The sequence below is a fragment of the Equus asinus genome, chromosome 30, assembly GCF_041296235.1.
Source record: "Equus asinus isolate D_3611 breed Donkey chromosome 30, EquAss-T2T_v2, whole genome shotgun sequence".
Classification (NCBI taxonomy): domain Eukaryota; kingdom Metazoa; phylum Chordata; class Mammalia; order Perissodactyla; family Equidae; genus Equus; species Equus asinus.
Genome location: NC_091819.1, coordinates 27595606 through 27609325, shown reverse-complemented (window position 1 = coordinate 27609325; position 13720 = coordinate 27595606). Strand labels below are relative to the sequence as shown.

The following is a 13720-nucleotide window of genomic DNA, read 5'->3' as shown; positions in this document are numbered from 1 at the left end:
TGAACGCGCCCTTTTATAAATATGTGTGCACGCGCATGTGTGCATGTGTCTTGTGTGTGTGCGCATGCATGTATGTGTTCCTTTTTCAAATAAGGGAGAAACTGAACACTGAGGGTACCAAAGATGAATTTTGCTTTTTGCTCACTTCACTGTCATACCCAAAGTCAATCCTGACTTTTCTTGCGTTTTAATTAGTTTAAAATAAGGATTATTGAGTTTTGTCGGCAATGTTTTTCTCCCCTAACTGAGTGAAATATCGACCTTTACAATGATCGAGCAACAAATAATTTAGACAAGAAACATAAAACAATCCTAATCAACTGACTCCAGAATAAATCTCCTGTCAGAGTAAGTTGAAAGCACTTCGACTTATTTTGATATATTGAAAGATTCAAAGTTTTTTTCAGCTTGTTAAAAGCAGAGTGTAGAGGACAGGTTGCTGGAATAGCCCTCAGCTTGTCAAAGACCAGCTGGAAATTTGTTGTGATTTTTTTGTGTGTGTCTATATCTGTATCTATAATGGAGGGAAGGGCACAGAGAACATGGAAACAGAACATTTTAGCTTTAAATATTGGCTGCTTCATATTGACTTAGCGTGTTCTTGTTTATTCACTAATACTCAGAATAACTCATTTCACTTAATGTTGAGTACAGAGGAAGTCCCTGATTCTCCATCCCAGGAATTAGGGGCGCGTGGAAGGGAGGGTGGGGGACACCAGAACTGGCCTGCTCAAATAGAACTCTTCTGGGAAATGGGTCACAGTCACAGCCCCAAGCTCAGCCCTCTGTACCATTGGAATGTTCCGTATCACATTGGGTTACACTTCATTGTCCATCCTGTGCAACACACACCCACGGACCTCAAATGTGAGGTCCTAAAGGGCAGTTTCTGAATCACCAGTGTTAGCATAGTGCATAACACATTTTGTGTTAGATCTTCCCCAAGTATTTTTAAATTGAGTTGAACACGTATTGCTTTTCTTGTATGATGCCACCAGCGACTGCAGTAAATCTTCTAAATTGCTTGTCCATAGATGGTACTTTTTAGTTGTTAGACACCATTATAGAATTATCATTATCATTATCATAAGTTATCTGTTCTTCATCTCTAAGAATTTTGTATAATCTGAGTAGGTTCTTGTGCTCAGTTGACACCTTGATTCAAACTTGAATTTTTATTCTCTGTCCTGCTATTTTGGGAAAGCTGCCCTCTGTCCTACATGTTATCCTGTTTGTTAGGCTAAATTTGAGCTCATAGCATTTAATTTTTTGCATGTTTAATCTTACAAATAAATGTGCTTCTATGATGGGAATCAGTGGAAAAGTTTATAAATGGTAAATAAACAGGGTTATAAAAAAAATCATCATTTTGATTTTTTAGCCCTTGCCATTTTTTTCCTCTATTCATTTATTCATCTTTCAACAAATTCATCATTCATTCAACAATTATTTATTGAACACGTCTGCCAGGCATTTTGGATCTAGGCAAGATCCTAGAATTCAAGGAACTCAATGTAATGAAAGAGACCAAAAGGTAGATAACGAGCTAATGCATGGCCAAACAATGAATATACATGTCCTCGAAAGAGAAGGCATCATCTAGGTTGCTGCAGAAATAATGTTCATTATTGGTCTGGTAAAAATAGAGAATTTCCTAAAACAGGAGCACTTTAAGTGCCACTGCTAGAACTCTAGTAGGCGTGAAAAAATAAGCAACATGGGGGCCGGCCCTGTGGCCAAGTGGTTAAGTTCACATGCTCTGCTTCGGTGGCCCAGGGTTTTGCTGGTTCGGATCCTGGGCGTGGACATGGCACCACTCATCAGGCCACGTTGAGGCGGCGTCCCACATGCCACAACTAGAAGGATCCACAACTAAAATATACAACTATGTACTGGGGGGATTGGGGTAGAAAAAGCAGAAAAAAAAAAAAAGATTGGCAACAGTTGTTAGCACAGTTGCCAATCTTTAAAAAAATAAAAAAAGAAGATTGGCAACAGTTGTTAGCTCAGGTGCCAATCTTTAAAAAAAAAACGCAATCTGGGTCGGTGATGATTCATCTTTCAATTCAAGGCAAGCTGAGGTAGATAGAGATCTTTTGCAGTTTTTCTAAGGATTTTGAAGAAGAAGATTGAGAGCTTCTGTTTCCTGTTGAATTTGTGGCCATTGCAGACTCTGCACTCTCCTTTGCACAGAGTAGATATTAAACAGATATCTGCTCAATGAATGTAGTATCTTGTTTTCCTAGATACTGCATTATTAAACATTGGGACAAACATTTTGTTTTCTCATGTCTTTCTCTAGTTTTTGTGTCACGTAAAGCTGACCTGGTAGAATGAATTGGAAACTTTTTCCCTCTCTTCCATTTTCTGAAAGGTTTTGCATAGAATTGGTATTATTAATTTCTCAAGTGTTTGGCATAATTCATCAATGAAGCGACGTAAAACCGGGGTTTTCTCTATGGGAAGGTTTTTAACTAGAAACTCCTTTTCTTTAATTGATATAAGGGTATATTCAGGTTATGTATTTCTTCTTGAGTAAGCTTTAGTTGTTGTTTTTTTTTTTTTTTTGGTGAGGAAGATTAGCCCTGAGCTAACATCTGTGCCAATCTTCCTCTATTTTATATGTGGGACGCCTGCCACAGCGTGGCTTGATAAGTGGTGCATAGGTCCACACCTGGGATCTGAACCTGCAAACCCAGGGCCGTTGAAGCTGAGTGCATGAACTTAACCACTGTGCCACCAGGCTGGCCCCAGCTTTAGTGCTATTTATCTTGCAAAAACTTGTCCATTTTATCTATACTGGTGAATTTCTTGGCATGGATTTGTTTAAAATCTTCCCTTATTATCCTTTTATTTTCTGTAGAATCTGTAGTGATATCTTATCTCTCAGAGAGTTATTTGCAATTTGTGTCTTCTTTCTTTTTTTCTTATATGTAAGGTTAAAAGTTTATCAATTTTTTTGATCTTCTCAAAGAACCAGACTTTGGTTTCCTTGATTTTTTTCGTGTTGTTTTTCCTGTTTTCTCTTTCATTGAGTTCTGGTTTTCTTAATTTCCATTCCTTTGCCTGTTTTGAGTTGAACCTGCTCTTTTTTCTTTACACATTAATAAAGTAGAAGTTCCGATCAGTTAGAACTTTACTTTCTAATATCTGCATTTAGTGCCACACATTTCCCTGAAGCAGTTCTTTTGCTGCATCTCCCACACTTTGATATATTGTATTTTTATTTTCATTCAATTCAAAATTCTTCCTTATTCTCTTTTTGATTTCTTATTTGACTCGTGGAGTATGTAAATTTTTTTCAGTTTCCAATTATTTGGACTTTCCAGATCTTTCTGTTATTGATTTCTAATTTAATTCCATTTTGGTCAGAGAACACACTTTGTATGACTCACATTCTTTTAACTTCATTGAAATTTGTTTTTATGGCTCAGAATATGGTTCATTTTGGTAAATGTTCTATATGCTCTCAAATAAAAGGTGCATTTTGCTATTTTTTAGTGGATTGTTCTATAAATGCCAATTAGATCAAGTTGGTTGGTAGTGTTGTTCAAATCTTATATATATTATATATATATATATATATATAGATTCCTGTCTACTTGTTCCTATCCATTAATGAGAGAAGGGTTTCAACATCACGTAGTGGTTGAAGATTTGTTTATTTCTCCTTATAGTTCTATTAGCTTTTGCTTTATTCATTTTTAAGCTTTCTTATTAGGTGCATAAAAGTTTGGTACTGTTATGTCTTCTTGGTGAATTTACTCCTTATCATTATGAAATAACTCTGACTTTTACATCTTCAACAAAGTTGAATAATTTTGGGCCATTATATTTTTCAAATATTTTTTCTATCCTTTCCTGTTCTTTAGAGACTCCAAGAACATGTAAATTAGGCTCCTTAAGTTTTCTCATAGCTCACTGATCTTCTATTCAATATTTTCTATTTCTTTTCTGTGTTTTCATAGAGTTCACTAAACTTTTATGTTGTATCTAATCTGCTATTAATCCCATTCAGTGTATTTCTCATTTCTAGAATTTTGATATGTGCTTTTTGTTATATCTTCCTTATCTCTCTTTAACATACATATTTTCTTGAACATATGGAATATAGATACAGTATTTGTTTTAATGTCTCTGTCTACTAATTCAATCACCTGTGTCATTTCTGAGTTGATTTCAGTTGACTGACTTTTCTCATCATTTTGAGTTGTGGTTTTGTTTCATTGCTTGTCTGGTAATTTTTTACTGGATACTAGTTATTGTTTATTTTATTTTGTTGCATGCTGGATATTATATATATATATATTATTTTTTTTGAGGAAGTTTAGCCCTGAGCTGACTTCTGCTGCCCATCCTCCTCTTTTTGCTGAGGAAGACTGGCCCTGAGCTAACATCCGTGCCCATCTTCCTCTACTTTATGTGTGGGACGCCTACCACAGCATGGCTTGACAAGTGGTGCCACGTCCACACCCAGGATCCGAACTGGTGAACCCCCGGCCATGAAGCAGAACATGCGAACTTCACTGCTGTGCCACTGGGCTGGCCCTGGATATTATATTTTTAAAAATATGCTTGAGCTTTGTTCTTGGATATAGTTACTTGTGAACAGTTTGAGTTTTTAAAGGCTTGCTTTTCTGCTTTTTTAGGTGGGACTAGAGCAGCCTTGAGTCTAATTTTTTCCATTTCCATTTTCTAAGCCATATCCTTCCAAGTACTTCACGCAATGACTTACGTCTCAGGAGACTTTTTTCACCCTGGATGATGCGAACACCAACGCTTTCTGGCTGTGTGTGCGGGTTAGGGGTTGATCTACCCGTTCCTTTCGAGTGGTTCTTTTCAGGCCTCAGGTAGTTTCCTCATACACATATACTTATCAGTACTTAGCTGAACACCCAGGGACGCCCTCTGAAGATCTCCAGAACTCCTTCTCTGTGTATCTCCTCTCTTTAGTACTCTGTCCTCTCAACTCTGGCTGACTTGGCCTTTCTAAAATCCCAACATTGTCTCCTCAACTCGGAGAGATTGGTGGACCCTTCCAGGGCTCCTCGTTCTATGCCCAGGCAGGGAAGCTCATTCATTGTGTGTCTGGTATTCACAGGGTACTCTGGGCTGGTGATACACATTTGGGGATTATCAGGATATATGGCTAGTGAAGACTTGGGAGTAAATTAGAGTCCCTCAGAGAGGGGATACAGAGTGAGAAGGGAAAAATCCTATGATAAAACCCTAAGGAACATCACAATGTATGTGGAAAGTGAAGTGATAATTCTTTTAAAAAGATTTTCTAAGCAAAACCCTTAAGCAACTTATAGTCTAAATTTTTTGATATGATTCCGGAATGTGGCCATTATTTAGGAACTTGATAAATCATCAGCTAAGATTACTGTGGATCTTCTGGGTGACCTGTTTTCTTTGGGAGCATGTCTGGGAACTCAAGATAGGAACACATCTAGAATCATAGGAAAGTCCTAGAAACCCAGGAATACTGTCTCCACACCTCAGAGCCAAATGTTCAACCTTTTTCGCTAATGGACCATCATGGGAATTTGTTAACTAAAAGCTAAGATGATAATAAAAAAAATAATCAAAGCTAAAACTAATTAGAAAATAAAGTCAAGGAAAGAAATCCAAAAGGAAAAAGTTTTGGATCTACAGAAGTAGAGCCTCCAAATTTAGAGACCTAAGTGAAATCACTGGACTGTCCTCAACTGGCCGGGTCGCCGTGGCCAGCTCAGTAGCCAAATGTCTTTGAGTCCTAGTTTGCACGTCTTTCACATGGAGAATAATTGTACTAGATCTTATAGTTTTCTTGGGATTAAAAGTTACACACATAAAAATGGTTATTTTTAAGACTTGGCCATGATTTTATTTTAAAAAATTTGTCATGGTAAATAAATGAAAAAGAATAGGAATAATTTTAATTTACGGTTACCTTTTGTACCTTTACAGTTTTCCTCCAGGCACATGGGTGCAAATTCCTTTGAAGAGCTGGTCAAATGGTTTAAAAGCCCCCGCTGGAAATAGATAGGGCTTCTAATTGTCAAGTTTAATACTCTTTTCGTGTTTAGAGGTCATACTTCTCTTTTACGGTGTTCAGGTAAAATGTATTCAATAAGGATATGATATTCAAATATTTTCAATGTTGGCATAATTTTAGATTTATTTCTTGACCAAAAAAGCAGTTCTTTTCAGTTTGCATGTAAACTGCAGTGAAAAGCGCAGATTGACTGACATGAGAAAATAGCATTTCAAATTTTGTTTTCTCTTAATTGACTGAGTTCATCGGTAAAGTTTAGGTTGTAATCATGTTCATGCATTCTCCTTAAAACTTTGCTTCTTCAATTCAATGAAACCAGGAAAGTGTGTTTCAAATTGCTTCCTGAATGATCTGAAATGATCTGTTAAGAATTTGAAAATGAATAAACCTCTTGGAATCTTGGAGTTTGTTCTCATTTGTGAGGTTCTTATGCTATCATTTGAACAGGATCTTTCACTTTTGATGAAATGGAAAATAAATGAGACTGAGAAAAGTAGTGATATGAACTTATATTGTTATAGTACATTGTTTTCAGAGACATTTAAGAATGAATGTGAGAGTCTGAATTTCTCTTTTTTGACAAATTAAAAAGAAAATAACTAGCTCAATTGTTCACTGTAATAGAATTTGATAATGTAGAATTAAATTAATAGAAGTTAATAGAAATTTGTGAGGGTTATTACATCAAAGTACTTTCAATAGCACACAAATTAACTAGAGTTCTCATTTACTATTTTATCATAAAATTCAGAGTAAAGGGAAACAAATCAATGTTGTCGTAGATGAAACATTTAGATTCATTCATCAGGTACACACTATGTACCTGACATGGTGTATTCGTGCTGCTGTCTCGAGGATTCTTTTTGAGATGATGTTTAATTATATTGTCTTGGGTTGGAGTCTCTTCTGGACTGGATTAATGTGAATGTAATTGTATTACCTTAAACTTCTCTGAAAGCTTTTGTTTGTTTCTGTTTATAATTTATAGGGAAGATGGATAAAATGAAAAAATTTTTAATCGGTTTTTTCTATTGTAAAGTGAATGGCTTTAAAAAAAAGTTTTTTTGGAGTAAAGGAGACAATGATATATCCATGCAATGGAATATTCTGCAACAATTTAAAACTATGCCTCAAAAGAATATTTAATGACATTAAAACATGAAAAAGTGCAAAAAGCAGCATGTAAAACTATATATAGCATGATACCCATATTATCAGATGGTTAGATCTGTAGATATAGTACAGGAAAGGACTAGAACAAAACGTTCATGGCAGTTATGTCTGAGTGGGACTGTGAGTGATTTCTTTTCTTTTTTATATTACGTGGTTTTTCAGAATACTTAACAGCAAACATTTTCTGATTATACAAGTAATGCATATCATTAAAATAAATAGGAAGTAGAAAGCAGGAAAAAACTCAGAAAAAATATTGTTTAAAATTATTTTTAAGCCCCTACAAAGAAAATAAATTACAAGATTTACGTGTAAGTTAATAGGATGTATTTATGATGATCTCTTTATTGTCTGAACATGAATGAAGGGCAGACGCATTTGAAGGAGGAGCGTGTGTTCAGTGGGGTTTAGGATGGATGATATTTGACACATCGAAGAGTGGCCCCTGCACCAGCAGCATGGACATTTCCTGGGAGCCTGGTAGAAATGCACATTCTTGAGCACCGCCCCCCCGGACCTACTGAGCCAAAAACTCTGGAAATGGGGTCCAGCGAGGTGTGTTTAACAAGCCCTCCGGGTGATTTTGATGCTTGCTCAAGTCTGAGAAATGCTGCTTCAGAGTTTTGAGTTCTGAGACTGGGCTAGAACAGTTTCTCAGAAATTTTATCCTAGAAAATTTCCATCTCACATTTCTCTTCTCCCTCTGTCTCACTTCTTTCTTCCTTCTCTGTCTCTGTCTCTCTCTCTCTGCTTCTCCCTTACACATACTTATAGTTTTTGTTGTGTGTTTTTTGTTTATTCGTCTTTACCTTGTTTCCCCAAAATATTTGAAGCAGCTTATAGAGGGACATACACTACGAGACTATACTAACAACAGCAAACACTCATTTAGTGCTATTTTTCAGATACTGTTTTCAGGGAGTCCTTTGTATATAATATTTCATTTAATTTACTTCTTAATAACAACTCTGTAAGGCAGTTATTACTATTATTATTATTTAGCATCATTTTACAGACAGGGAAGCTAGAGCACAAAGCCTAAGTAACTTGCCCAAGGGCATCCAGTCAGTAAATGGAAGAATCCAGTTTGGCTCGGAAGTCTGAGCCCTCAGCCAGTTCACTCTGCTGCTTCGTAGGGATAAAATTAGTGAGGAATCAGGGAGGAATGGAAAATGAGGGGCCAAGATGAATGCCCAATCTGTTCGGCAGAGTTTTATATAGTTGGGAAATGTCACCCATGAATTTGCCTCAAGCTCCAGCCGAGAGTGAAGGAAGATGAGCTACAACATTTACAATCACCAAAATATGGAAGCAAATTAATTTTTAAGACCGCAACTGAGTCTTGAGAAAAACACCTCATGTCACTCTGCATCCTTAGAAGTATGCTTGCGATTTTCATTTCATTCATTCACTTTGTATTTGTTTATACAATAGCTATTTCTTTCTTTTCTTTTTGCTGAGGAAGACTCACCCTGAGCTAACATCTGTTGCTGGTCTTACTTTTTTTTTTCCTTTATGTGAGCCACCACCACAGGATGGCCACTAACAGACGAGTGGTATGGTTCTGCCCTGGGAACCAAACCACTGGGCCACTGAAGCGGAGCACGCCAAACCTTAACCACCAGGCAATCGGGGCTGGCCCTACGATAGCTATTTTTTGAGCACCTTCTGTTTGTTAGGAACTGTGTTGGTTGCTTGGGGATAGAAAGAATAAAACGTAATCCATGTCTTTTTTTTCATTGAGGTCACACTGGTCTCTAACATTATATAAATTTCAGATATGCATTATTATACCTCAGTTTCTATACAGGCTACATTGTGTTCACCACCAACAGTCCAGTTGCCATCCATCACTGTACACAGGTGCCCATTTACCCCTTTTACCCCCCTCCCCTCCCCTCTGGTAACCAGCAGTCTGTTTTCTGTATCTGTGTGTTTATCTTCCACATATGGTTGAAATCATATGGTGTTTTTCTCCATCTGACCTATTTCACTTAGCATAATAACTTCAAGGTCCATCCATGTTGTCGCAAATGGCAATATTTCATCCTTTTTATGGCAGAATAGTATTCCATTGTATATATATACCACATCTTCTTTATCCATTCATCCATTGATGGGCACGTGGGTTACTTTCAAGTCTTGGCTATTGTGAATAATGCTGCAATGAGCATAGGGGTGCATATATCTTTTCAAATTAGTGTTTTTGTGTTCTTTGGGTAAATACGCAGAAGTGGAATAGCTGGGTCATATGGTAGACCTATTTTTAATTTTTTGAGAAATCACCATACCGCTTTCCGTAGTGGCTACACCAGTTTACATTCCCACCCACAGTGTATCAGGTTTCCTTTTCTCCACATCCTCTCCAACACTCATTACTTCTTGTCTTAATAGCCATTCTGACAGGCATGAGGTGATACCTCATTGTAGTTTTGATTTTCATTTCCCTGATGATTAGTGATGTTGAACATCTTTTCATGTGCTTGTTGGCCATCTGTATATCTTCTTTGGAAAAATGTCTGTTCAGATGCTCTGCACATTTTTTGATCAGGTTGTTTGTTTTTTAATTGTTGAGTTGTATGTGTTATTTATATATTTTCAGAATTAACCCCTTATCAGACATATGATTTGCAAATATTTTCTTCCAGTTGGTGGGCTGTCTTTTTGTTTTGTTGATGGTTTCCTTTGCTATGCAGAAGGCTTTTGTAGTTTGGTGTAGCATAATCCATATCTTAAAGATATCAGGGCAATGATTGTGTCTTCCTTGGGCTTTCCCCCACTTCCTCGCTGAATGTGGAGTAGGAGAACATGGTGACAGACAAGAATGGACTTGGAACAAGGTTCTACTGGGAGATGACACCTTAAGGAGGTTAAGAAAATGCTAAAAGGAAACAATCATTTGAGCTGATGGGGCCTGGTCACAGAAACACCATTTATTTCTTGACTTGACAACATCTTTTTTTGTAATATGTAATCTGAGGCTGCCCCTGGACTGACTGGACCCTGAGCTCTGGGAGGTCCCTTGGGTCTTTGGAAACCATGTGGCTGTAGGGATGAAAGGGAGGAGGGTGGTAGGAGAGGCAAAGCTGGCTGGTTTCAACAGTGCTCTGAAGTGTGTGTGTGAGTGTGTGCGTGTGTGATTGTGTGAGTGTATGTCTGTGTATCCCATCACTAAGGGAGTACTGCTGGCCGCCTCGTCAAAGATCACCCTTTCCTCTTCTGTAAATAGTCTCTAAAAACTGCACAAAAACTTTAAAAGATTATTCTTTCTCTTCTTTTCCCCATCGATACTTATCTAATAAATCGAATGCAGGCAAAATTATTTGCTTCAGTGGCCATGGCTTCTGCCCAGTTACCATGGCCCTATCTTCTGTCCCCTTTGCTACGAACCTCTGGAGATAGAGATGTCTTGAATTACGATACTTGGGCCTAAAGATAAGGACGGGGGTGTCTTTGACCACTTGGATCTTCAGCTTGCCTTTCTAAGTGAAAAATCATATCAAGAGTATGAATGTTGGTTATGACTGTTCAGTGTTTTGAAATGGACTTTGTCAGTTAATGGCCATGATGCAAGCAGCTGATAGATCCACTTTTCTGATCAAAGTGCAGAACTCATACTGACCACCCAGGGGCATCTTTCCTGAAGCCATCACCGTAAAGGTCTTAGAGCAAGAAGAGATGGGAAAAGCAAGAGGATGTAGAGTCAATTTGCATAGAGTTTGGAAGGTGGTGGTTATAACAGAGAACAAACAAGGAGTATTGAGCCGCCTTGTGTTTTGTTTTTAATTCACAATAATGGATCTTGCAGTGGTCTTTTCTGGACTGCTTTTGATTATAAAGAAGAAGAGCAAACTGTGTGGAAGTGTTGATACAGCACTTGAATTAGTTAATAGATTCTAACGTATTTAGTGGGGGTTTGAAGGCTGTGCCGAGCAATAAGCATGAAGGTCTGAGGCGTTTTCACCCAGAGAGCAGCCCTCCTGGCAGTGATGAAAGTGATGTTTCCCGGAGGATTTTCACGGAATTTTGAAAAGCTGTCAAATCTTGACTTTCCTAAGCAAAAGCTGCTTCACTGACTTTTCTTTGTCTTCTTTCTCTCTCACAGTCCCAGCAGAAGTGCATTGTGATCTTTGCCCTGGTGTGCTGCTTTGCCATTCTCGTTGCGTTGATATTTTCGGCGGTGGACATCATGGGAGAGGATGAGGATGGACTCTCAGAGAAAAATTGTCAAAATAAATGTCGGTAAGAGGTAACAAACAAAAAATTCTCTTTTAGGGAGTGGGCAAGAAAGCCATAGAGGGCCCTGGATAGTGAAGAGAAACATAGTGTAAACCAGTGAGATTACCCAGCTTCCCGTGGGGTTAGGCTGAGTTAGGGCTCTCTGCCCACTGATGCTCTTACTTTTTAGACCAAGGGAATGGAAACGCAGGATGATTTAATTCACTTTACAATTTGGGCATGTTCTGGACAGAGGGGTGGTGGACAAATTGAAATTTGTACAGTCTGCATTTCTGGAGACCTCGGTGTATGAGGTTTGGGTTTATTCCATGATGAGCCTGGCAAAAATGAGTGCCCTAAATGGACAGAGGACATTGTGTTAATTGTTAAATCAAATGGAAGTTAAAAGAACACACATCTCAGGGAAAATTCCAGCTGGAAATTAGGGATTCAATAAGTAGGCATGTCTGTGAGAAGACATGGGCCTCCCCGGTCTGCCCCAACATATCACACAGTTTGTTCTCGATCTAGAAATTCCAACAGTTTTACCATTATGTGTATGTATTATGTCTCTTCACTTACATTAGATAGCATTTCCCTGGGGTCGTGCCTGCCTGTCAGAGCCGTCATGGTGTGATTTTATCCCCAGAACTCCTCACCCTACTCTTCCCTCAGCTGTTGCTTCCTTTGAGGTCATGAGGAGGGCGTAGGAAAGTACTAGAGGGTCGGATGGATAAGAGGTCTGTTCTTTTACACCTGCTGCTGCAAAGCTGAAGTGAGACCACCAAATCACAACAGTTATTTTCAATTCGAGCTCATAATGAATTTTAATTGTAATTTTTCCCTGTGGAAAGCATTAGTCTAAGTGCCCTCTTTTCCAGCTTAAAATCAACAACAACCTGGTAATGCGTAGGTGAGTTTTTATCCTGCATATTTTGCCTTGAGGGTTGAATGTCTGGCACAAAGAAATGTCTGGAAAAGACAACTGAAGTTTGTTTTTTTCTAACCTGTGGTGCATTCTAATCTAGTTACCAGGCAACAGTATTATCCACGGAACAAAGGGTACAAGAGAGAAGTCAGTATATATTTTTGATTATTCTTTCATGTTCGAAAGGTGTTCCTAAATATATTTTCTTCCCAGACTGAATTTGGAAGAAAAATTGTATGGGGAAGATAAAGAAAGCCACAGAACAACAGCAGATTGTAATCATCTTCCTCCTGAACACGCCTTCTGCATCTATACTTTATGCTAATCCTATTACACAACAGATGTATTCTGTGGACCAGGGGCCAGTGCCTCAGTCAGTTCCACGGCTCTGCCTGTCTTGCTCACCGTATCCTATAATGAAGACTGCTGGGTGCTTTAAATGGCAACCCCAGCACCTGGAAAGCAACTCTATAAAGGTCAAACTTTGGACAACTTCCTTAACACACATTACCACCAATTTGTAGTTTTCAGCAAAAAAGAGGGAGCCTTAGAATTATTCCTCTTTTCACTTTGGGGAAACTGTAAGCTAATTTTTATTTTTAACTCATGCACGTGGAATTCGTATCTGTTTATTTCTTTATCTCAATCGATGACTAAATCCTGATGACCCAACACTGCTTCTCCCTCCGTCTAGAACATATTCTTCTAATTACCAAACTTCTCCTGCCTCCTTTCCTTTGGGTAGTTGGAATCACTTCTGTGCTTACTGGGTTCCACCCCTAGGCAGCTGTGTTTCCCAGAATTTGCAGCCCCTCCTGATCTCCCTCTCTTCTACAGCCTCTTCCGCTGTGTCCTGTGTTTCTATCCTCTTACATTCTCAGCCATGTAATCGGCACTTCTTGTATGTCTGCCCTGGTGTTATCTGGCTTTCCCCAACCTCATCCTGAGAAGCTTCTGGTTTTTCTCCTCTCTCCAAAGCACGGGGCAGAGGAGGCAACTGCAAGTCCTTGTACCCCAATCCAGTCCCAGTGTCCAGCGGGACAATCCATTGTCTCACCATCTTCTCTCAATCATTCTCATTTTGATTGGATGAAATTTTCTTACATCGCCACTCCCTCCTTATCATTATAGGCAACATCACTTTCTCACTTCCAGGACTCTTTCCCATCTTCTTTTGTGCCTGGCTAACAGACCTCCCAACCATCAATCCCATCGCTTGCCATTGTCCTTAGTAACTCTGAAATTTATTTCCCAATATCCTACCTTACTGTTTTCAGTCACCTAGAGTCAATAAATTTAATGTCCACTTCACCTTTGCACCTGCCAGCAAACTACTCTACTTCCAATTTAGCCTAACGCCG

At 38.5% G+C, this 13720-nt stretch overlaps 1 protein-coding gene across 6 annotated transcripts in view; it reads left to right on the top strand.

Moving 5' to 3' along the window:
* Window positions 1-13720, top strand: part of PLD5 (phospholipase D family member 5) — a 366553-nt gene that overhangs the window by 141564 nt on the left and 211269 nt on the right. For 3 of the 6 annotated variants that reach the window (XM_044762832.2, XM_044762833.2, XM_070501561.1), the window contains exon 2: window positions 11319-11455. In XM_044762832.2, coding sequence (XP_044618767.1) covers window positions 11319-11455 — 137 coding nt within the window. Of the gene's footprint in view, window positions 1-11318; window positions 11463-13720 lie in introns of those variants that run through there. The other 3 variants (XM_070501563.1, XM_070501562.1, XM_070501564.1) reach the window with 2 other exon arrangements.